A 21823-nucleotide genomic window follows, 5' to 3' on the forward strand; every position below is an offset into this window, starting at 1 on the left:
ATCTGCCTGCCTCCTAACTGCTGGGATTAAAGGTGTGTACTATCACTCCCTGCTGGCAGAACCATTATTGGTTTTAATTTTTAAATAGGTATTGGCGTTATAACAAACTGGCATATTAATAATTAAGGCATTTAAACATATAATAGTGGGGAGAACAGATGATGTCCCGAGTAAATGTGTACTATTGTCGTGAGTACTGCCATGTCATTGACCCCAATGCCCCAGACTCATGGGAATGGTCAGATTCAGGAATGGCAAGGTTGTTGGCAGTATCTGCAGAAAGTATCAGCCACAGCTTCTTCCTCCTGATGACTGCAGCCTGAGACTCCTCCCCTACACAGACCCTGACCTAAGCCAGCTCCCCTGCCTTCTTGTTGAGCTGTATATAATAAACACACTGAGTTTCCAGGCAGCCGGTGAGTCTCCATCAGCGTGTATATCCCACCCAATCCCAACTTTTTCGCACGTTTGCCTGTGTGTCTGTCATCATTTCCTGGTTGCCCCGGGTCCGGTCCAAAGTTTGCAGATCGCAGCATAGTAGCGTTTCAGTGTGGATACAAAAGATGTGGGCGTCAGATGACGAAAGTTCTCACCTCCCATCATGTAGATCCCTGGGTGGTAAGTGCCTTTACCACTGAGCTATCTCATCAACTCTTACGTACTTTCTTATAGAGATTGATCTTTAAACTGCATGTCCATTGGTCTTGGTCCCTACTAATCAGTCACGTATTGTTATCCTAATATAGTATTCTTAGACATTATTGATGTTCATGTGATATCTTTTTATTGCTGTGAAGACACACCGTGACTATGGTAACTCACGGAAAGCATTTAATTGGGGGTGACTTGCTTACAGTTCAGAGGTTCAGTCCATTATCATAATGTTGGGAAGCAAGGCAGCATGCAGGCTGAGAGTCCTTACATCTTAATCCAAAGGCAACAGGAAGTGAACTGAGACAGTGGGTGGTATCTTGAGCATTTATGAGGTCTCAAAGCCTGTCTCCACAGTGACACACTTCCTCCAACAAGGCCATGCCTCCTAATAGTGCCACTCGCTTTGGGGCCATTTTCTTTTAAACCACCACATGTGAAGACCACGTAGTTCCTAAAATGGCATAACAAATAGCCATGCAAATGTGAACTGCAGAAAAGATTAGTTCCTGTTCTCGGGCTCTTGTTGAAATGGAACCTGTTCTGCTGGGACACTATCTCAGTTTGCCCTCTGTTGCTGTAATAACCGTGACAGTGACCAAAAGCGACTTGAGGATGAAGGGCTTATTTGTTCTTGAGACATCTGTTTGGATACCCTATAGTCCAGTAGTGTTTTGAAAGACCAAGTACCCTTAGGTAGATGCCTGGCTTCTTCTATATTTATTAATTGGAATTATATTGTGAGGAAGAACTGTCTCTTTCCCCCCATTTTATTAAATACTTACTGTTATCTGTTTAGCTCATCACAGACTCATGACACTGAGTATTCATGAAAATCTTGAGCCCATTCACGGTAACACTCACTATTACCACATGACTTTCCATCATTTGTGTCTCTTTCTCCCCCTAAGTTAATGATGACAGCTGCGGTTTCAGTACAACATGGTGAGGGTTCATTCCAGCCTACCCCTTTCTCTCTCTCTCTCTCTCTCTCTCTCTCTCTCTCTTTCCTCTCTCTTGAAATAAGAGACCCATGGTACTCAACTTCATTTGCAAAAGCAAAAAATCCAGATAGCCAAAACAATCCTGTGCAATAAAAGAACTTCTGGAGGCATCACAATCCCTGACTTCCAACTCTACTACAGAGCTACAGTACTGAAAACAGCCTGGTACTGGCATAAGAACAGATAGGAGGACCAATGGAACTGAATAGAAGACTTGGATATCAATCTACACATCTTCGAAACCTGATCTTTGATAAAGAACCAAAAAATATCAAATGGAAAAAAGAAAGCACATTTAATAATTGCTTCTGGCATAACTGGATATTGATATGTAGAAGAATGAAAATAGACCATATCTATCACTATGCACAAAACTCAAGTCCAAATGGATCAAAGACCTCAACATGAAGCCAGTCACACTGAACCTTATAGAAGAGAAAGTGGGAAGTACACTTGAATGCATTGGCACAGGGAACCACTTCCTAAATATAACTCCAGCAACACAGACACTGAGAGAAACAATTAATAAATGGGACCTCCTGAAACAGAAAAACTTCTGTAAAGCAAAGGATGTGATCAACAAGACAAAACGACAGCCTACAGAATGGGAAAAGACCTTCACCAATCCCACATCAGACAGAGGTATGATCTCAAGAACTCAAGAAATTGGACACCGAAAGATCAAATAATCCCATAAAAGATGGAGTACAGACCTAAACAGAGAACTCTCAACAGAGGAACCTAAAATGGCTGAAAGACACTTAAGGAAATGTTCAACATCCTTAGTCATCAGAGAAATGCAAATCAAAACAACTCTGAGATTCCATCTTACACCTATAAGAATGGCCAAGTTCAAAAACACGGATGTGCCGGGTAGTGGTGGCGCACGCCTTTAATCCCAGCACTTGGGAGGCAGAGGCAGGCGGATCTCTGTGAGTTCGAGGCCAGCCTGGTCTACAAGAGCTAGTTCCAGGACAGGCTCTAAAAAAACTACAGTGAAACCCTGTCTCGAAAAACAAAAAAAACAAAAAACAAAAAACAAAAAAAAAAAAACAAAACACAGATGTTGTGGGGAAAAGGGAACACTTCTGCATTGCTGTGGGAATGCAAGCTGGTACAACTCCTTTGGATGTCAGTGTGGCGATTTCTCAGAAAATTAGGAAACAACCTTCCTCAAGACCCAGTAATAACACTTTTGGGTATATATCCAAAGGATGCTCAATCATGCTACAAGGACATGTGCTCAACTATGTTCATAGCAGCATTGTTTGTCATAGCCAGAACCTGGAAACAACCTAAACGCTCCTCGACCGAAGAATGGATAAGGAAAGTGTGGTACATTTACACAGTGGAGTATTACACAGCAGAAAAAAATAACGTCATCTGTAGTGATGAGGCAAGCAGGCCTGCTTTTCATCCTGCCCAGCTCCCGCATGGCTAGCTTAGCTCCGGAAATAACAACATACAAACTGTATTCATTTAAACACTGCCTGGCCCATTATATCTAGCCTCTTCTTGGCTAACTTTCATATCTTGCTCTAACCCATATCTAGTAATCCATGTATCACCACGGGGCCGTGGCTTACCAGGAAGATTCTAACCCATGTCCATCTCGGGCCGGAGCTTCATGGCGTCTGCCTGACTCTGCTTTCTTCCTCCCAGCATTCTGTTCTGTCTTCCCTGCCTACCTATGTTCTGACCTATCAGGCCAAGCAGTTTTCTTTATTAATTAACCAATGAAAGCAACAGATAGATAGAAGACCCTCCTACATCAGACATCTTGAATTTTGCAGGAAAATGGATGGAGCTAGAAAACATTATTTTGAGTGAGGTAACCCAGACACAGAAAGACAATTAGCATATGTACTCACTCATAGATGGTTTTTAAACATAAAGCAAAGAAAACCAGCCTACAAACCACAATCCCAGAGAACTTAAACAACAGTGCGAACACTAAGAGAGACTTACATAGATCTAATCTACATGGGAAATAGAAAGTATAAAAAGACAAGATATCCTGAGTAAATTGGGAGCATGGGGACCTTGGGGGAGGGTTGAAGTGGGGAGGGGAGGGGAGAGGCAGGGAGTAGAGAAAAATGCAGAGCTCAATAAAAAAAAACAAGAGAAAAAAGAAAAAAGCGAAAAAACAAAGAGAAACCTGTCCCACAAAACAAAACAAAAAAAATCTCTGTAATCATAATTAATGAAATGGTGTTAGTTTTTGAGCTTCTAGAGAGGTTTATAATAACATGGAGAATAGGTGTTAAGAAATGTTATAGCAATCTGGTATCATCATGACATCAAAGAGAATTTTATTTAAAAATTACGAGACCTGGCTCATACCTGAAATATGCTTTTTCATTTATTTTATTCTAGTTTATAACCAAGGCTCAAAAGTGCTAACCAGTACCCAGTGAGCACAAGTGGAGCTGTATATAAGAGCTGCACACAGTGGTTTTGTCTTTTGCTCTGTAGTATCCCACATTTATTGTCCAAAGTTATTTATTGCAGTAGCCGTGGTCTTTCTCATTGGGACCACCAGTCCACAAATAATGATAAGGAGACTAATTCATTATAAAACTTCAGCCTTTAGCTTAGGATTGTTTCTAACTAGTTCTTATAACTGAAATTAACTCATATTTTTAACCTATATTCTTCCATGAGGCTCATTACCTCATCTCCATACTGCCCTTCCTGCTTCCTCCATGTCTAGCTGGTGACTCTGCCTTTCTTCCTCCCAGAGTTCCCTCTCTGCCTGTAAGTCCCACCTATACTCTCCTACCTAATTATTGGCCATTCAGCTTTTTATTGCACCAATCACAGCAAAACATTTTATATAGTATACAAATATCCTACAACATTCCCCCATTTTTGTCTAAATAAAAAGGAAATGTTTTAAGTCTAACATAGTAAAACTATATACAATAAAAACAGTTATCAGGTAAGAATTACATTTATATTCTCTAAGTCCATTTGTGTCTGGCATATTCAGAGAAAATGCTTTATTATTCATCCCATTTTAATAAATCTAAAGTTTATTTCTAAACCACTTTCTATCATAACTTGTATTACCATCCTAAAAATACCTTTTTAGACATTAAAACATTTTATTAGATAAACAACATAAGCTTCTATATCTCTCAATCTTATAAACTTTATCTCTCTGTGTATTTTTTTTAAATTTGGTAACAAAGAAAATGGTATAACTGTTTAGTCTTCAACCCTCATCAGAGACCCAAGGAGGACATAATATTACCTGAGTAAAGATGAAATGAAGAGCAAATGACTTGCAAAACTATAGAAATGACAGAAACAACTGACTGCCTGGACAGTCACCCAAGGGTATCCATCTTCAGCCTATGGGCCTAGAATATTCGACAGACCTTTCTACAAAGCAGGAATTTTGAAAGACTGTCATACCTTGTCTTGGCAAAGTTTAGCAGTCACCTTCTTTTGTGTCCTGCTTGTTCAATCTGGACAGCACACTGTCAGCAGGCAAGGCAAGGGCAGTTTCTTTCCCAGATGACTAGTTTGCATCCTGAAAGCAAGGTCCTTAAGGAAGTTGTTTGATGCCCATTATCCTTTTTTGGAGTAAATTGATGCTGCCATGAACAGATGTGTCTCACTGTCATAAAAAGCATTATGTTATTAAAACATCTGAAATGTCACATTTGGTAGGTTTCTGAGGTGTTTGAAGACCACTTATCTATCAAAAATATAAAATTGTTTAACCTTGAAAACATACCTATGTGGCACAAATTTGATTGATATAGATGACTAACTAGTAACCTACAGTTTTTAATTATCCTAAACAGGTTGTAATAATAACCTTTAAGGACTAGAACTTCATATTACATTTTTAAATGATCTGTGTTGTACTCTTTTGTAATTGATGCTGCCTTTTAAGCTATGGCTATCCTAGTCAGCAATTGCAACTCTGCTGCTTTCAGCAGTGGTTTGACTGCAAGAGCTACAGACTGAAGAAATTCTATTCCCTCAGGCACCAACTCTTTCAAAGCTACTAAGGGAACTTATTTAAATCTCTATTCTTCTAAAGAACTAAAGATTCAAAAGTTGAGGTAGAGTCCTACTTCCCAGAGAGGCTGAATAGCAAGCAGCTCACCTAGCTCACTTCCTTACATCTCCCAAGAAGTCCTTGTGTCTTTCCTGGCCACTCCTTAAAATCCCTTCTCCTCCTGGCTCCTTCCTACAACTTCTGGTCAGCTAGTTACTGGCTCATCCTCCTGACTGCAGGGGAATTTATTTAATCAAATACATCTTTGCATCATTAAACAAATGTTTCAGAGCATAAACAAAAGTAACACACATTAAAATAATATTCTACAACAGAACTGCATGGGTACAGTACTTTAAACAAGAGTAGAAATGTGCTGGACATGTGGTGGCTCATACCTTTTATCCCAGCACTCAAGAAGCAGAGATATAATTTTGAGGTCAGCCTGGTCTACAGAGCAAGTTGCAGGATAAGCTCCAAAAGCTACAGAGAAACCCTGTCTCAAAAAAGGAGTAGAAACATATATACAGTATGTTAAAACAAAAATAACCTTAAATTTATGTTGATAAACAAAAATCCATAACAGTGTAAAATATTTGAGATTAGTAGTTGCTTTTTTGGTTTAAAAGTAGATTCAAGGGCTGGAGAGATAGCTCAGTGGTTAAGAACACTGACTGCTCTTCCAGAAAACCCAGGTTCAGTTCCAGGCTCACAACTGCCTATAACTCCAGGGTCCAACACCCTCACACAGACATACATGCAGGCAAAACACCAATGCACATAAAAATAAAAATAAATAAATTTAAAGCTGGATAGTGTTGGTGCATGCCTTTAATCCCAGCACTCAGGAGGCAGGTGGATCTCTGTGAGTTTGAGGCCAGCCTGGTCTACAGAGTTAATTCCAGAAGAGCTAGGGCTGTTTTACAGATAAACCCTGTCTTGAAAAACAAAACAAAACAAAACAAACAGCAACAACAACTAGATTCAATAATCAACCTTTTTATCCTATGATTTCTATATCCTGCCTTTTTCTTTTTCGAATGAAATCTCTGAATCTAAGCTCCTTTGCTTAGTTTCCTCCCTGACTATGATCAATAACAACTTGCAACCAATCCCCCTAAACGATGACAAACACCCACTGGACATCCAAAAATCCCCCACCCCACCTTTTGGGAATGTGGGTGTTGTGTTCTCTAGACAGTTTCCTGTTGTTTGGGATCAACAGTGTCTTTATGGTACCCTGAGAAAATTGGGATAATGGTTAAGTCCTGGGAAAACCAGCTGTAGCGTTTGTTGTCCGTTTTGTGTGTGTGTGTGTGTGTGTGTGTGTGTAATGGAAAGTACAGGACTTAACTGAAGTTCTGGGTGAAGTAGTGCATGAAACTGGACCATCTCAACTAGCAGCTTTGAAGTTGTTCTGGATGCAGAGTTTTGAGGAAACTGTAACAGAGTCGTTCTGAGAGGCTGAATCACCTGAGCTACTTGTCTTTATTGGTGTCTGGTCCTTTTTTCTGAAAGCACACAAACTTTTAAAGGTAACATATATATGGAGCACATATATATGGAACACGAGTATGGAATTGTGGTGTGCACAAGTCAGCTAAAGATGATGTTTTTGTTCTATATTTGAGCTGGTAAAAGCCATCTGTCAACTTTGTAAGTTCATTTGAACCGCATACCCACACTGTAATATAAATCTCCATCCATGCTATATGAAAGGATGGCATGTAACAGTAAGTCATGAAGACTCTGCAGCCAACAAGATTTATTATGTCTCATCCAGTCTTAGAGCTGTACCCATGTTGAGGGGTCAGCATATACATCACCTGTCCTGCAGTCTTTCTGGATTTTTCTCTTATTTCTGTACACAAGATCTTCAGGAGATCTCCCCCAAACAAATATGATCTCAGTTAACTTTAATAGGTATTTAAGCACAACCCCTTCCCCAATGCAACACATTTCCTGACTTCCATTCTGGAGTTAAGACATCCCTAAAGTATCTAAGTTGGTTTAATTCAGTAGTCCCTTCCACAATCCAATGTCTCTCAGCAGCTGCTATTTTCTGTTCATTAGCATTCAAAAAATTCAAAATTAACAAAGCACCATATACAGTCCAAACTCTCTGAGTTACAATATTTGCCATCCCTATGTAGCTTGTTTTTATATATTACTTTATTCTTTCTTTAAAGATTTTACCATTCTTAAATTATTTCTTTCTTTCTATGACTGTCTATACCCATTTTCTTTTCTTTCTTTAGCACCTAGGCATCTTTTTAGGCATACCATACCTTTTGAGAGTTTTTTGTGTCTATCTGGACCTAGCTTTCTGCGTACCTGCAGTGTTCTCTGACCCCATGAGCCAAGCCTTAAAGGGCTAGTCTGGCTGCCATGTGGCTCCACTTAGCACAAGGCACTGATGACTGGCTCAAGCCTGCAGGAGGTGGCTGATAACCATGCCTCTGTGCACAATGATTATCCATCTGCCCGAGACTGTGGGACTAGGAAGCCCTGTCTAACTCCTTGTCCGGAACTCTTCTTAGCCTTATGTTTGTTTATTTGAGCCTGCACATTTGGCGCCAGTCTATAATGTATGCCAGTTCGATCCTCCCCTACCCTTTTCGTTATGGTTTTGTGATTTATTTCCAATACAGTTGGGTTACTTTGGTTTGTATTCCATTTTGATGCCTTTCCACAGTATCCTGGCTGCGTAGTTCTTTTCCCCTACCCTTCAGTCTTTGACACTGCTCTCATGTTATAGCCTAAGCTGGCCTCAAACTATATATAGTTCAGGCTGGCCTCAAGTACAGGTAGTCCTCCCAAGTCTTGGAGTAGAGGTTGCTATTCCTGGCTGCTGGCTGTTTATTTACTCTTAACATTTATTTTGAATCCTGGAAATCATATATACTAGAGGTATATTTAGGGCTATGAGTTTTAGCTCAGTGGTAGAGCAGGTGTCTAGGATATGTGAAGCCTAGGGTTCTAGCCCCAGCACGGAAAAAATAGTCACAGGAAGGGAGAAAGCTGTGTTGGCAGCTAAGAACACTTACTACTTTTGCAGAGGACCCGAGTTCCATTCCCCGCACCTAAAAGGTAGCTCACAGCTATATGTAATTTCACTCCCAGGGACTCCGATGCCCTCTTAGAAAGGCCTTTTTGCCTCTGCAGGCTCCTGCACTCGTGTGGTGCATATAAACCCACACATGCATACACATCTTTTATTTTAGGAATATATACTCAGACAAGTTTCTCCTCCGCATCTCTACCACCGAGTCCTGCCTATCTCCTGCAGCTAGCTGATTCTTTTAGTTGTTAGGTATCGGTCCTGAATTCCTTGTACAAAACAAGCAAATGCATGTGTGTCTCACACCTGCCTCTTTCTCACTCATGATCACACACGAGGCGGAGAATTTTGCAATACACTTCTCCCTTTTTGTGATGCAGGAAATCACTGCAAGTCAGTTCCCAGGGCGTGTCCTTATTCCTTTTCAAATAAACAGCCGCGTCCTGTCCACTGTATGGATACTGCATAGTTTGTTTGCTCACTCTCCTCCGTTTGAGCATTTAAATGGTTTCCAGTATTTTGACACTACCACTAGCTCTGTAATCGATGTCACGTAGGGATTGCTGGCTCGTGCTGCTGAATTCCCCTCCCAGAAGGTTGTTTGGTGTAAATTCCTGTAGCAGTGTATGAGTGCCCACTTCCTCAAAGGTTCACTGTCAGAATGCATTGGTAGACTTTTCAGTGTTTGCTAGTCTCTTCGATGAGAAGTGTTTTAATGTATGTGGGTTTCAACATCTTCTTGTTTATTTGAGGGCTACTCTACAGCTTTTTGGGGAAAAAAAGATCTTTAACTTTTTTTTAGATTTATTTTATGCAGATGACTGTTTTGCCTGTGTGTATGTCTGTGCCCCCATATGCTTTCAAGTTCCTGTAGAGTTCAAAAGAGGGCATTGGATCCCTTGAAACTGGAGTGACAGAGGGTTGTGAGCCACCACATGGTGCTGGGAATCAAACCTGGATCCTCTATAAGAGCAGCCAGTGTTCTTAACTGCTGAGCTGTCTTTCTAGACTTCTTTGCTTTTCTTCTTCTCTTCATCCTCCACCTTCTTTAGATTAAGATTGGATCATTTTAATGTGCATTTTAATGTGTTTTAATTTTTACAATCTAGTTACTGGCTCTTGTGATGACTGCAGATGTGTTAGACTGTATGGTAGTACCTGGAAACATCACATGCAGGGAGGTCCAACGACAAAATGCCTACCAGGTAGCATGGGCAAAGCCATATTTGTCCCCCATTTTTACAAAAAAAAAAGAAGAAATTATCAAATCTGGGTGTGACATGCAACCTTTGCTACATAGAGAGGTTTTGTCTCAAAACAAATGGGAAGCTGGGTGTGGTGGTGCCTGACCTTAGTCCCAGCAAAGGCAGAGGCGAGCAGATAGCTTAGTGTTTGTGGTCAGCTTCGTTACAGAGAGTTCTAGGCCAGCAAGGGCTGCTAGACCCTGTTTTGAAAGTAAAGAAAGATCACAGTATCTTCAGCTTTTTGCTGGTGTGTAGACCTGGGTAATATAAGGGCTGCCTTATAGGAAACCACTGGTCAGACATAAAAGGCTTGTAATTGGTCCCCAGTGTTAGTGGTACACTGCCATTCATCATTCCTCCTCACGGCCCAGGGCCCCACTCCCTGAGCTCACCCCAGGGACACTATCCTTAGCAATAGTGTGGTGGGGCAGCAGGATTCCTTTGGTCCCCAAAAGGAGCTGAGTTCAGGATGTGACCCTGACCTTCTGGAGACATGCCCTTTGGGCTGATGGGTCTGTGTTTAGCTGTTCTTCCCACAGAGGGAGGCACGGCTCAGGGAGCAGGCTCTTCCACACCCTCTTCCTCCCCGCTGTTTGAACTCTTACACTTCTTCTCCATGGGCATGGACTCTCCCACACCCTAGGGACTTCTCATTTTTCAGCCTTCTCTTTTGCTTCTGCTTGATCACTTTCACTTGGCCTGTTCATCCTTCTCATGTTTTGCATTTCTTTAAGGGTCTATGTGTGCCTGGCATCCACTGTATGGCCAAGCTACATTCCAGTCCTTTGGTTTTTCTGTTCATGCCCCCCCCCCATTTCTTTTCTGGTGTGGAGTTTGGAACCCAGGGTCTTGCTCATGTTAAGAACTCTACTACTTGGGGCTGGAGAAATGGTTCAGTGGTTAAGAGCACTGACTGCTTGCTCTTCCAGAGGTCCCAGGTTCAATTCCCAGCACACACATGGCAGCTCACAACGATCTGTAAATCCAGGATACAACACCCTTGCACAGACATACGTGCAGGAAAAACACTAATGTGTACAAAATAAAAATAAATTATTAAAAGAGAACTCTACCACTGAGTCACAATGCTCAGTCCCCATAGCTTGTGTGTGTTTATATGTTCTCGGTGTGGCATAGCTTGGCCTTCTGACCCATCACTGTGCATTCGTGAGCCTCTGACTTTCTTCTCTCATGGCAATCTAAACAGCATCCATAGGGTTACACAGAAATCAAGTATAGCCCTGGGGTGGCCATCTCAGGGTCAAAGAAGCTCTTCATTTGAGCAAGCTGATTCCATGTGGTCCGGAACAGGAAGACATCACCTCCATCCATCTTTTGCTTATGTGAATTGCCTGCCTAGTCAGGTTTTTTCCCCCTTTTCTCTACTGTGTTTTTAGTTTTGCGTCCCTCAATTTTTAAAATGTGTGTGTGTGTGTGTGTGTGTGTGTGTGTATTTTGCCTGCAAGTATTTTTGTGAGCAGTTTCCTCAGAGGCAGAAGAAGGCATCAGATCCCAGGGAACTGGAGTTACATACAGTTGTGACTCACCATGTGGGTGCTGGGAATTGAACCCAGGACCTCTGGAAGAGTAGTCAGTCCTCTTATCCACTGAACCATCTGTCCAACACAGTGATACCTTTTTGTTGTTGTTGTTGTTGTTTGTTTTGTTTTGTTTTGTTTTTTGAGACAGGGTTTTTCTATAGTTTTGGAGCCTGTACTGGAACTAGCTCTTATAGGCCAGGCTGGCCTCAAACTCACGATTTGCCTGCCCTTGCCTCCTGAGTGCTGGGATTAAAGGCGTGCACCAACACCGCCTGGCCTCAGTGGTACCTTCTTAGTAGGTGCCTCCTTAGTTTAGTTGGATATTGTATGCTGTCTTAGGGTTTTAGTGCTGTGAAGAGACACCATGACCAAGACAAGTCTTTTTTTGTTTTGTTTTTCAAGACAGAGTTTCTCTGTGTAGCCCTAGCTTTCCTGAAACTTGCTCTGTAGACCAGGCTGGCCTTGAACTCAGAGATCCACCTGCCTCTGCCTCCCTAGTGCTGGGATTAAAGGTATGCATTACCATCTCCCGGCTAAGTATGACGACTCTTTTAAAGGAAAACATTCAATTGGGGCTGGCTTACAGTTTCAAGGTTTGGTCCTTTACAGTCATGGTGGGGAGAATCATGGCAGCACACCAGCACATATGGTGCCAGACAAGGAGCTTGACAGTTCTAGATAGAGACTGGCAGGCAGTAGAAAGAGAGAGAGCCCCTGGGCCTGACTTGAGCATCTGAAGCCTCAAAGCCCACCCTCAGTGACTCACTTCCTCCCACAAGGCCACTCCCCTGACTAGCACCACTCCCTGTGAGCCTATGGGGGCCATTTTCATTTTCAAACCACTGCATATGCAGAAAACAGTCTCAATATTAAGAAAAACTGAATTCTCATTGTTCTATCTACACCACAGGTTTCAGAATCCCCAGAAGACCTTGGGTGCACATTGAGGCGTCACCATGCAGGGGTGGTGTACGAAGCTGCCACTGTGGAGGTGACCAAGTCTGCGTCCATCACGCTGCAAGTGCTGGTCACCACCCCGGGGGACATTTCTTGCCTCTGGGTCTTTAAGCACAGCTCCCTGGGCTGCCAGCCACACTTTGACTTACAAAACAGGTAAGGGTGGGCCACAAGGATTTCAGAGCCAAATTTCCTGCATAAAATGTAATTCATTTGAATTCTCCCACCTTTTTTTTTTTTATCTTTCCACAAAACTCAAGATTCTCCTGTTTCTGTCTCTAGAATGCTGAGGTTATAGGCACAGACTACTAGGCTGGGCTCAGAATCCCCTTCCAGCTTCCATCCACGTGTGTTGTAACTTATCTCTCGTGAAACAGTGAACTAGATATAGAGTTAGGGTATGGACACATGACACTATGGATCTGCCAGCCATAGGGATGCTGCTCCTACAGGCTGCTGAATGCATGTGTGGACGTCAGCTGATGGTGACGTGATGTCAGCTGATGGTGACGTGGACGTGGACGTCAGCTGATAGTGACATCGTCGTCAGCTGATGGTGACGTGGATGTCAGCTGATGGTGACCCAGCCACCTTAGCTCTTCAGTTACTACAAACTAGGCCTGCTCAAGATATTGATAATGCCGTTGGTCACGGTGGTACATGCCTTTAATCCCAGCCCTCGGGAGTCAGAGGAAGGTGCTTCTCTGTGAGTTCGAGGCTAGCCTGGTCTATAGAGCAAGTTTTAGGACAGCCAAGGTTCTTACACAGCGAAACCCTGTCTTGACACCCCCCACCCCAAGAAAAAGCTATTGATAATGTTAAGGATGTGTGGTGGGAAGGACAAATTCTAAAGTACTCTAAAAAAATAAAATAAAATGATGAGTGTTGAGAGATGCCTGAGTGGTTAAGAGCACTGGATGCTCTTCCAGAGGATCCAGCACCCATACAGCCACTCGCAACCATCTGTAACTCCAGTCCCAGGAGATCTGATGCCTTCTTCTGACCGCTGCAAACATTGCATGCAAATGGTGTTCATACATACATGCAGGCAAAACACTCATACACATACAATAATAAAAGATATATAAGAATAAAAAAATTTAAAATAAAATAATTTATTATTTATTTATTTTATTGTTTTTTTGTTTTTCAAGACAGGGTTTCTCTGTGTAGCCCTGGTTGTCCTGGAATTCACTCTGTAGACCAGGCTGGCCCCAGACTCACAGAGATTCACCTGTCTCTGTTTGCCGAATTCTGGGATGAAAGGCATGTGCCACCACTGCCTGGCCAAAATAATTTAATTTTAAAAGTTTATTTACATATAAATTACCTATATAATTTGAAACCTTGATTTGCTCTGACAAAATAAGTCTTTTGTTATTGGATATGAGATACAGTTCTACAAAATGTTTTAATAACTATCAGTACTCTGTAAACTTTTAAGAGACCTAAAATTGTGGGGTTTCCCAATGCCTAGCCCTCTCACCCTACCAAGTCAAAACTTGCTTTTGAGGGTGGGCAAAAGTCACAGCCAGGCTAATGGCACTCAGGCTGAGGCTGGGGTAGGGCCAGAGTCATGTTCTCCACAAAGCAGCCCTCAGGGTCACAGTCTCATCTGACTCAGGGTGAACCTGATGTTTTTGGCTCTGATTGTTTTCCACAGTAGCCAATCCTCTTTCTCTTTCCACAGAGGAATTGTTTCTATGGCCATTTTGAATGTGACAGAGACCCAGGCTGGAGAATACCTACTGTATATTCAGAGTGAAACCGCCAACTACACAGTACTGTTCACAGTGAGTATACCAAGTAAGTCCAACTCACTACTAGGTACTCCAGCACCCCACAGGGGCACCTCAGGACTGGGTGCTCCAGCACCCCACAGGGCACCTCGGGACTTGGTGCTCCAGCACCCAACAGGGCACCTTGAGACTCAGTGCTCCAGCACCCCCATGGGGCACCTCGGGCCGGGGTGCTCCAGCACCCCACAGGGCACCTTGAGACTGGGTGCTTCAGCACCCCACAGGGGTGCCTCGGGACTAGGTACTCCAGCACCCCATGGGGGCACCTCGGGACTGGGTACTCCAGCACCCCATAGGAGCATATCAGGACTGGGTGCTCTAGCACCCCACGGGGGCAGTCTGGGTGCCCCAGTATCTCACAGGGTCGCCTCGAGACTGGGTACTCCAAGCACCCCATGGGAGTGTCCCAGGACTCATTGTATTTTCCCTCACTGCTGGGGTCACCAAATTCAGATACTCAGGGGCTTTTAAACACAGAGCTGGTGGGGCTGGAGAGATGGCTCAGTGGTTAAGAGTACTGGCTGTTCTTCCAGAGGACCCGGGTTCAATTCCCAGCACCCACATGGCAGCTCACAACTGTCTGAAGATCCAGTTGCAGGGGATCTGACACCTCCACACCAATGCACATAAAATAAAAATAAAATTAAAAAAAATAAAAAAAACGCAGAGCTGGAAAAACTGGAAAATATTTTGACATGGGAATGAAATAACTCCCATATCTGTAATAAAATGGGGATGAAAATACATCTCTGGACTAGATAGGTGGCTCAGCAGTTAAAAACATCGGTTGCACTTGCTGAGGACCTGGATTGGATTGCAGGCACCCTCATGGCAGCTCACAACCACATGTAAGTCCAGTCCCAGAGGATCCAATCCCTTCTAACCTCTGGGTATTGCAGGTTCATGATGCAGAGACATATGCAGGCCAAACACCCTTACACGTAAAAAATGAAATAAGACTAATTTATCTAAAAAGAAAAATTACACACCTTGTGGACTACAAGGCATTCGTGCAACCTCACAGACCTTCCTGACACAATGACATTGTTCCCATCTCCTCCACCCAGCCGCACAGACCCAACACATGCCCTGCTGAACAATTGAACTTTGGCTAGTGGAGCCAAGGAACCCAATTCTTTATTTTATTTCATGCGAAGCAATTAAAATCTGAAATTAAATAACCACATGTAGCCTGTGGCCACCGTGGTGGATGAGAAGACCTGCAGTTTACAATCAACTACAGATTGATAGTGATAAAATATAAAGAGCATCTATAAATAAGGGCAAAGCTAAAGCAAAAATGTCCCCTCTTGAGTAGCTGAATAAAATGGTAGTCTTTTTTCGCATGTGTATGTTATGTATGTGCGCATGTGTGTACATGTGTATGTATATGTGGTGTGTGTGTGTGTGTGTGTAAAGGTCTAGTCTGAATGGGAGGCTAAGCTAAACATCTCAATTCTGTTCTGGTTTTAACTCCGTCCTATTCTATTTCCACCGTTCTCCACTGTACTGATTTGCACCTAGGTGTAGACGGGAAGAGAGTAGATTTTAAACTTTAGATAAGAGCTAAGCTCTGTGGTTTTGCCCATTTTTTTCTCCTTTTACATTCTGTTGTGTGACTTCACCTCACTTATTCATCTCTGAATTTGTGAACCCCAAGTAACTGACGAGAGACCATGTGTAAGACTGTATCACACCCAGCATGGTGGCCCACGCCTTTAATCCCAGCACTCGGGAGTCAGAGGCAGGCGAAGCTCTGTGAGTTCGAGATCAGTTCCATCTACACAGAAAGTTCCAGGCCAGACAAGGCTACGTAGTGAGAGCTGTCTCAAAACAAACAAACAAACAAACAAACAAACAAACAGCAAGCCTGATGTCATCTAAGGGCAGTGGGGAGCCAGACTCTGCTGCGGTGGAATAGATTAGCTGTTTGGAAATGGTGTGGACTCTGGTTTGAGTACTAAGTGGTATCGTGTTGTCATGCCTCAGATACGCAGCTGTACGTGCTGAGAAGACCTTACTTCAGGAAGATGGAAAACCAGGAAGCGCTGGTCTGCGAATCTGAGAGTGTCCCAGAGCCCATTGTGGAGTGGGTGCTCTGTGGTTCCCACGAGGAGAGGTAAGGCGCACCTCACCGTGTCTGTGAGTGACTACCATTCCTATCAGAACTCCCAGAGATCCACCTGTCTCTGCCTCCCGAGTGCTGGGATTAAAGACATGTGCCACCACCGCCCTGCCAGGTTTTTTTGTTTTTTGTTTTTTTTTTTAATGTATAAGTGCTCAGTCTGCAGGTATGTCTGCATGCCAGAAGTGAGCCACTGTGTGATTGCTGGGATCTGAACCCAGGTCCTCTAGAAGAGCAGCCAGTGCTCTTAACAACTGAACTGTTTCTGTAGCCCCAGTTTAGACAGATGTTTAAAAAGGGAAGAATGGGATTACCTGGACGTCTGAGTAAATTGAGATGTGAAGCCACACAGCCAGCCTGGCAGCTACCAGGCACAGAGTGGAAGTCCCCCTTCCACTTCTCATGTGAGCCAGAGCTGATGTCCACAGGGTCCCCACTAGTCAGGTCAGCAGTACTGTGTACCTGCTGAAAACTAAATGGGACAAAGCAGAAGAGGAAAAGGAAAAGGAAAATCAGTTCTTCAGATACTATTAATGTGATCTTGAGGGTTTTTTTTTAAAAGATATTTATTTATTTATTTATTTATTTATTTATTTATTTATTTATTTATTTTGTATACAACATTCCTTCCATGTATGCTTGCATTCCAGAAGAGGACACCAGATCTCATTATAGATGGCTGTGAGCCACCATGTGGCTGCTGGGAATTGAACTCAGGACCTCTGGAAGAGCAGTCAGTGCTCTTATCCTCTGAGCCATCTCTCCAGCCCCCTGATCTTGAGTTTTATGGGGGAAAAAAGATGACCTGAACTGTGTGTGTGTGGCATACATGTGTGTGCACACCTATGTATATATGTATGGAATGTGTATATAGAATAAGACGGCTGGAATACTATCACATTAGTTTGACAGTATTTGTTTTGGGGTACTAAGAAATGGGTGACTTCAAATTTGAAAGAAAATGCACTTGATTTAGTGGAGAAAGACACGAGCAGGGACACAGCCCCCAAAGCTATCATATACCCTGGGAAAGCCATGTGGGGGCATTTCCCGTGAAGGCAGGAGAATGTCGCTCTGTGAACACTACCGAGACTTAGTGGTCTTCCCTAGAAGGCACACTTTTTTTGGTTTTCTTCTCCGATTTGTGCTGGGAACTCACCCTGCTGGTGACGATGGCCTCTCTCTCCCTATGTTCCTTGCCTGTACTTGCGAGAAAATGCTGCCCGTCCTCTTCAGCTGCGTCAAAGCCCAGCTATGCTTCTTGTTCTGTTTTCTTTCTTAGTTCTTCCTTTTTTCTTTTTCACCTGCCTTTAAATGATAACCAGACAAAAAGAAGATCACCAAGCATGTGTGTGTCACGACACACACCTGTAATCCCAGCACTCAGGAAACTGAGGCGAGAGGACCCCTCAGAGTCTGAAGCCAGCCTGAGCCACATAGTAAAGTAAAGGTCAACATGAGCAATGTGGGGAGACCCTATCTGGGTCTAAAGTAATCATGTAAATTATTTTAATTAGATACAGAGTCGCTAGCTGGTCCATGGGATCCCAAACCAAATATGGTTGAGCTTGTTATTTTTCCATCTACTCTTTTCTTTGATCCCTTCAGATGTGCTTTGTAACTTCACCCCCCCCCCCCATGATGGAGGACTTTCATTGGTTAATTAATAAAGAAACTGCTTGGCCCGATAGGACAGAAAATTAGGTAGGCGGAGTAAACAGAACAGAATGCAGGGTAGACGGCAGTGGGGAGACACTTCAGGCAGTCGCCATAGTGAGTCGTCATGCCTCTCCTCTCCGAGATGGACGCAGGTTAAGATCTCTCTTGGTAAGCAACCACCTCGTGGTGCTACACAGATTACTAAATATGGGTTAAAACAAGATGTGAAAAATTAGCCAATAAGAGGCTGAAACTAATGGGCCAGGCAGTGTTTAAAAGAATACAGTTTCCGTGTAATTATTTTGGGTAAAGCTAGCCGGGTGGCGGGACGCAGCCCCGCCGCTCCTATCTACACCCCTATGCATGCGGGATGGCTTTGAACCCAGGGCCTCACATACGCTGCTATGTAAGAAGTCTATACTGGAAACATTTCATGAAGGAAACTTACCTTCTAATTGCAGCTGTAAAGAAGGAAGCCCTACTGTTGTCAGAAAGGAGGAAAAGGTACTTTACGAGCTGTTCGGAGCGGACATCAGGTGCTGTGCCAGGAATGAGCTGGGCCACGAATGCACCAAGCTGTTCACCATAGGTAACTGGGGACTGTCACCAATGTATTGTCAAGGACTATTCCTTGGAGCGCTGTCTCGGACTGATGGCATCTCCTTAGGCAATCACTCGACTTCAGGGATTCAGAAGAGGTCACCAGATCTCATTATAAATGGTTGTGAGCCACCATGTGGTTGCTGGGAATTGAACTCAGAACCTTTGGAAAAAGCAGCCAGGGCTCTTCACCTCTGAGCCATCTCTCCAGCCCCAGAGATTCTTTTTTCTTTCTTTCAGAGCATTTTGTTTGACTTGGCTTTATTTAGGTGCTGGGCTCAAACCCGGGGACTCTGAGTGCATGCTCTTGGGTGCATGCTCTGCCACTGGGTTCCACTCCAGACCCTCCACACCACTTTATCACATGTATGCATTGTGTGTGCGCACACATGTGCTGTAATGTGCATGTGGAGGTTAGAGGGCCATCTGCGGGAGTCTGTTCTCTGAGTCTATCATGGAGCCCCAGTTTCAAAGTCAAGTTGTCTCGCAGGGCAGCAGGTGCCTTTACCCATTGAGTCATCTCAATGGCCCGTTCATACTATTTAAGATGTAATATTATAGATTCTGTAAGTGGGGATCTTGTCCACAAAGGATATTCTGTCTCTAGAGGATTGTTCTATTTCATCATTTCTACCCTTGTTCTGTGGTTCTGGGAACAAAGTCCAGGGCTTCTCTAGGCTGGCCTGTTCCCTTGTGCCATTCTCAGCTCAAAATTATTGTCATTTGATTAGTAATATCAGGGACCTTGGCACCTTTGCTTTTCAGAATGTTCATGAGATTTTTGTGACAAATCAAACACCTCAAAATTAATAACTTTTTTTCTTATTTGGGATCTTCTTATCTTCTAGATCTAAATGAAACCCCTCAGACCACACTGCCCCAGTTGTTCCTGAAAGTGGGGGAACCCTTGTGGATAAGGTGCAAGGCCATCCACTTGAACTATCAGTTTGGGCTAACCTGGGAGCGAGAAAACAAAGCCCTCGAGGAGGTAATGGTACCATCTGTTAGGACTCCAACATTATACTGACCACCACCCCCAGCCTCCCCCTTGCTCCCTCACTGCCCCAACTCTCCCACACCCCACCAGTTCATCCTTTTTCTCCCCACTCCTTCTTGGTCGACCCCACTTCCTTCCACATCCTTTCATTTACTCCCATCCTTTCCTACGTGGGTTTGCTGAGCCCTGTGGTTCATGCCTCACTGCCCCAGCTCCAGCCTACCAACAACCCCATTGGTATTTACAGAAGGTGCCCGGCACACGCTGGAAACCTGAATGCAGATTCTCCTTCCCTTAACACCCAGGGCAGCTACTTTGAGATGAGTACCTACTCCACAAACAGAACCATGATCCGGATTCTGTTGGCTTTTGTGTCCTCCGTGGGAAGAAATGACACTGGATATTACACCTGCTCTTCCTCCAAGCACCCCAGCCAGTCCACGTTGGTGACCATCCTAGGTAACACAGGCAGCTCAGGAAATCTTGTTTGTTTGTTTGTTTGCTTGCTTGCTTGCTTGTTTGTTTGTTTTTGAGACAGAATCTCTCTATGTGGCCTTGGCTCTCCTGGAACTCACCGTGTAGACCGGCTGACCTCGAACTATATCTCGAGAATGCTGGAATTACAGGCATACACCACCACACTCAGCTCTACTCGTATCTTTAGTTGCTTTTAGTATGAAATATGGACTATGCAGCCTAGATTCTTGTTTCAGTCCAACTTGCCACCAAGAAACTAAAAGGGAGGTTGGTAAGATGACTGAGCCAGTAGAGATGATTGCTGCCAAGCCTGTGGCCTGAGTTCCATCCCTGGAACCTCCAGGAGAAAGAGGACTGATGTCTGAAGCTTGACCTCTGACCTCTGTAAGCATTGCAGCTCAGATGGAAAGGAATCCTGGCACTCAGGAGCCAAGCTCGGGTGGGAGAGCACTCTGGCAGTCAGGAGCCAGGGACTAGCCCAGGTCACAGGAAGTGCTGCAGCTTACAGCCCTGCTCTAGGGAAAGCCTTCCCCAATGTAACAGCCCTGCTCCTTCAGGAGAGCGCCCAGGAGTGTAACAACTAGCTCTGCTAGGGGAAGGTTACCCCAGCCAAAGTGTTATAGCCCGGCTTCTCCTCCGTCTAGGGCTTCCCCAGTGAAAAGGGTGCTGCTAGGAGAAGGCTCCCCCAGGGAAAGTGGTGCAGCCTTCTCTGCTCCACTCTGTCTTTGCTCTGGCAAAAGAAGGTCTTCACCCAGACCTCATTCAAGAGATTTATTGGGAGAGAAGAATCTAGGAGGGTGGCTGCCTCTGCCAGGGTGGAAGAAGAGCGGCCGCAAACTGAACAGGGGTACAGGGGTTATATAGGGTTTCTTAGGGGTGGAGTTTTTCTAGGGAGAAGATTTTCAAGGTAGACATTGGTCAGAGTTCAGTCCCTTGAGCTCAAATTGGCTATATCTCTGCCAAGGGATTAGTTGATTTTCTGCCCAGGGATTGGTTCATTTCCCTGCACAGGGATTGGCTGGTTTTCAGCTTAGTTGATCAGGGGCGGATTTGGCTCTGGCTTCAGGGCCAATCTGTGTTTCTTTCGCTGGCCTTTTTAAGCTTTCTGGCTCTAGTTTTGGGGCCAGGGCATATTATTTTCAGTGACTCTGATTCTAGGGCCAAAGTGTGTTTCTCTGACACTGGGTTCAGAGTCAGGTTATATTTCTTTGGTTCTGAGTTCAGAACTAAAGCATTTCTTTTCTTTTTCTCTTGACTTTTTATTTTATTTTTTAGTTTTGATTGTTACAAACCCGATTTCATAGTTAGGCTTCTCTCGATACTGCTGCAGAATCATAGCATAAAGGCTTCCAGTGTCATCAGATGAAAGGACCATGTTATTGACTGTAAACCATGAGTCTGGGCTATGTTTGAATGAAAACATTTGATATGGATGGTCAGATGAAATATACCAAAATGTTGGAAAGCATTTCTTTCGCTGGCTCGGGTCTCAGAGCCAGGGTGTGTTCCTTTGGCTGGCCCTTTTACCCTCCAACCTCTAACATGTGGTCTTTGCCACAGGTACGACCCAAAACTCAATATATAAGTGCAATTTTTTTAAAAAAATTAACTTTTATTTTATGTGCATGGGTGTTTTGCCCACATCAATGATTGTGCCCTAACTTGTATGCATAGTGCCTACAACGGCCAGAAG

The 21823-nt window shown here is 43.8% G+C and overlaps 1 protein-coding gene across 1 annotated transcript in view; it reads left to right on the forward strand.

Annotated features, from left to right (window-relative positions):
• Flt3 (fms related receptor tyrosine kinase 3) overlaps positions 1 to 21823 on the forward strand; it is an 83696-nt gene that overhangs the window by 19591 nt on the left and 42282 nt on the right. Inside the window, exons 3-8 of the mRNA XM_042055856.1 lie at positions 12427 to 12629; positions 14164 to 14279; positions 16262 to 16391; positions 18518 to 18645; positions 19505 to 19644; positions 19959 to 20112. Coding sequence (XP_041911790.1) covers positions 12427 to 12629; positions 14164 to 14279; positions 16262 to 16391; positions 18518 to 18645; positions 19505 to 19644; positions 19959 to 20112 — 871 coding nt within the window. The remainder of the gene's footprint in view (positions 1 to 12426; positions 12630 to 14163; positions 14280 to 16261; positions 16392 to 18517; positions 18646 to 19504; positions 19645 to 19958; positions 20113 to 21823) is intronic.

The sequence above is a fragment of the Arvicola amphibius genome, chromosome 10 (assembly GCF_903992535.2).
Source record: "Arvicola amphibius chromosome 10, mArvAmp1.2, whole genome shotgun sequence".
Lineage (NCBI taxonomy): Eukaryota > Metazoa > Chordata > Mammalia > Rodentia > Cricetidae > Arvicola > Arvicola amphibius.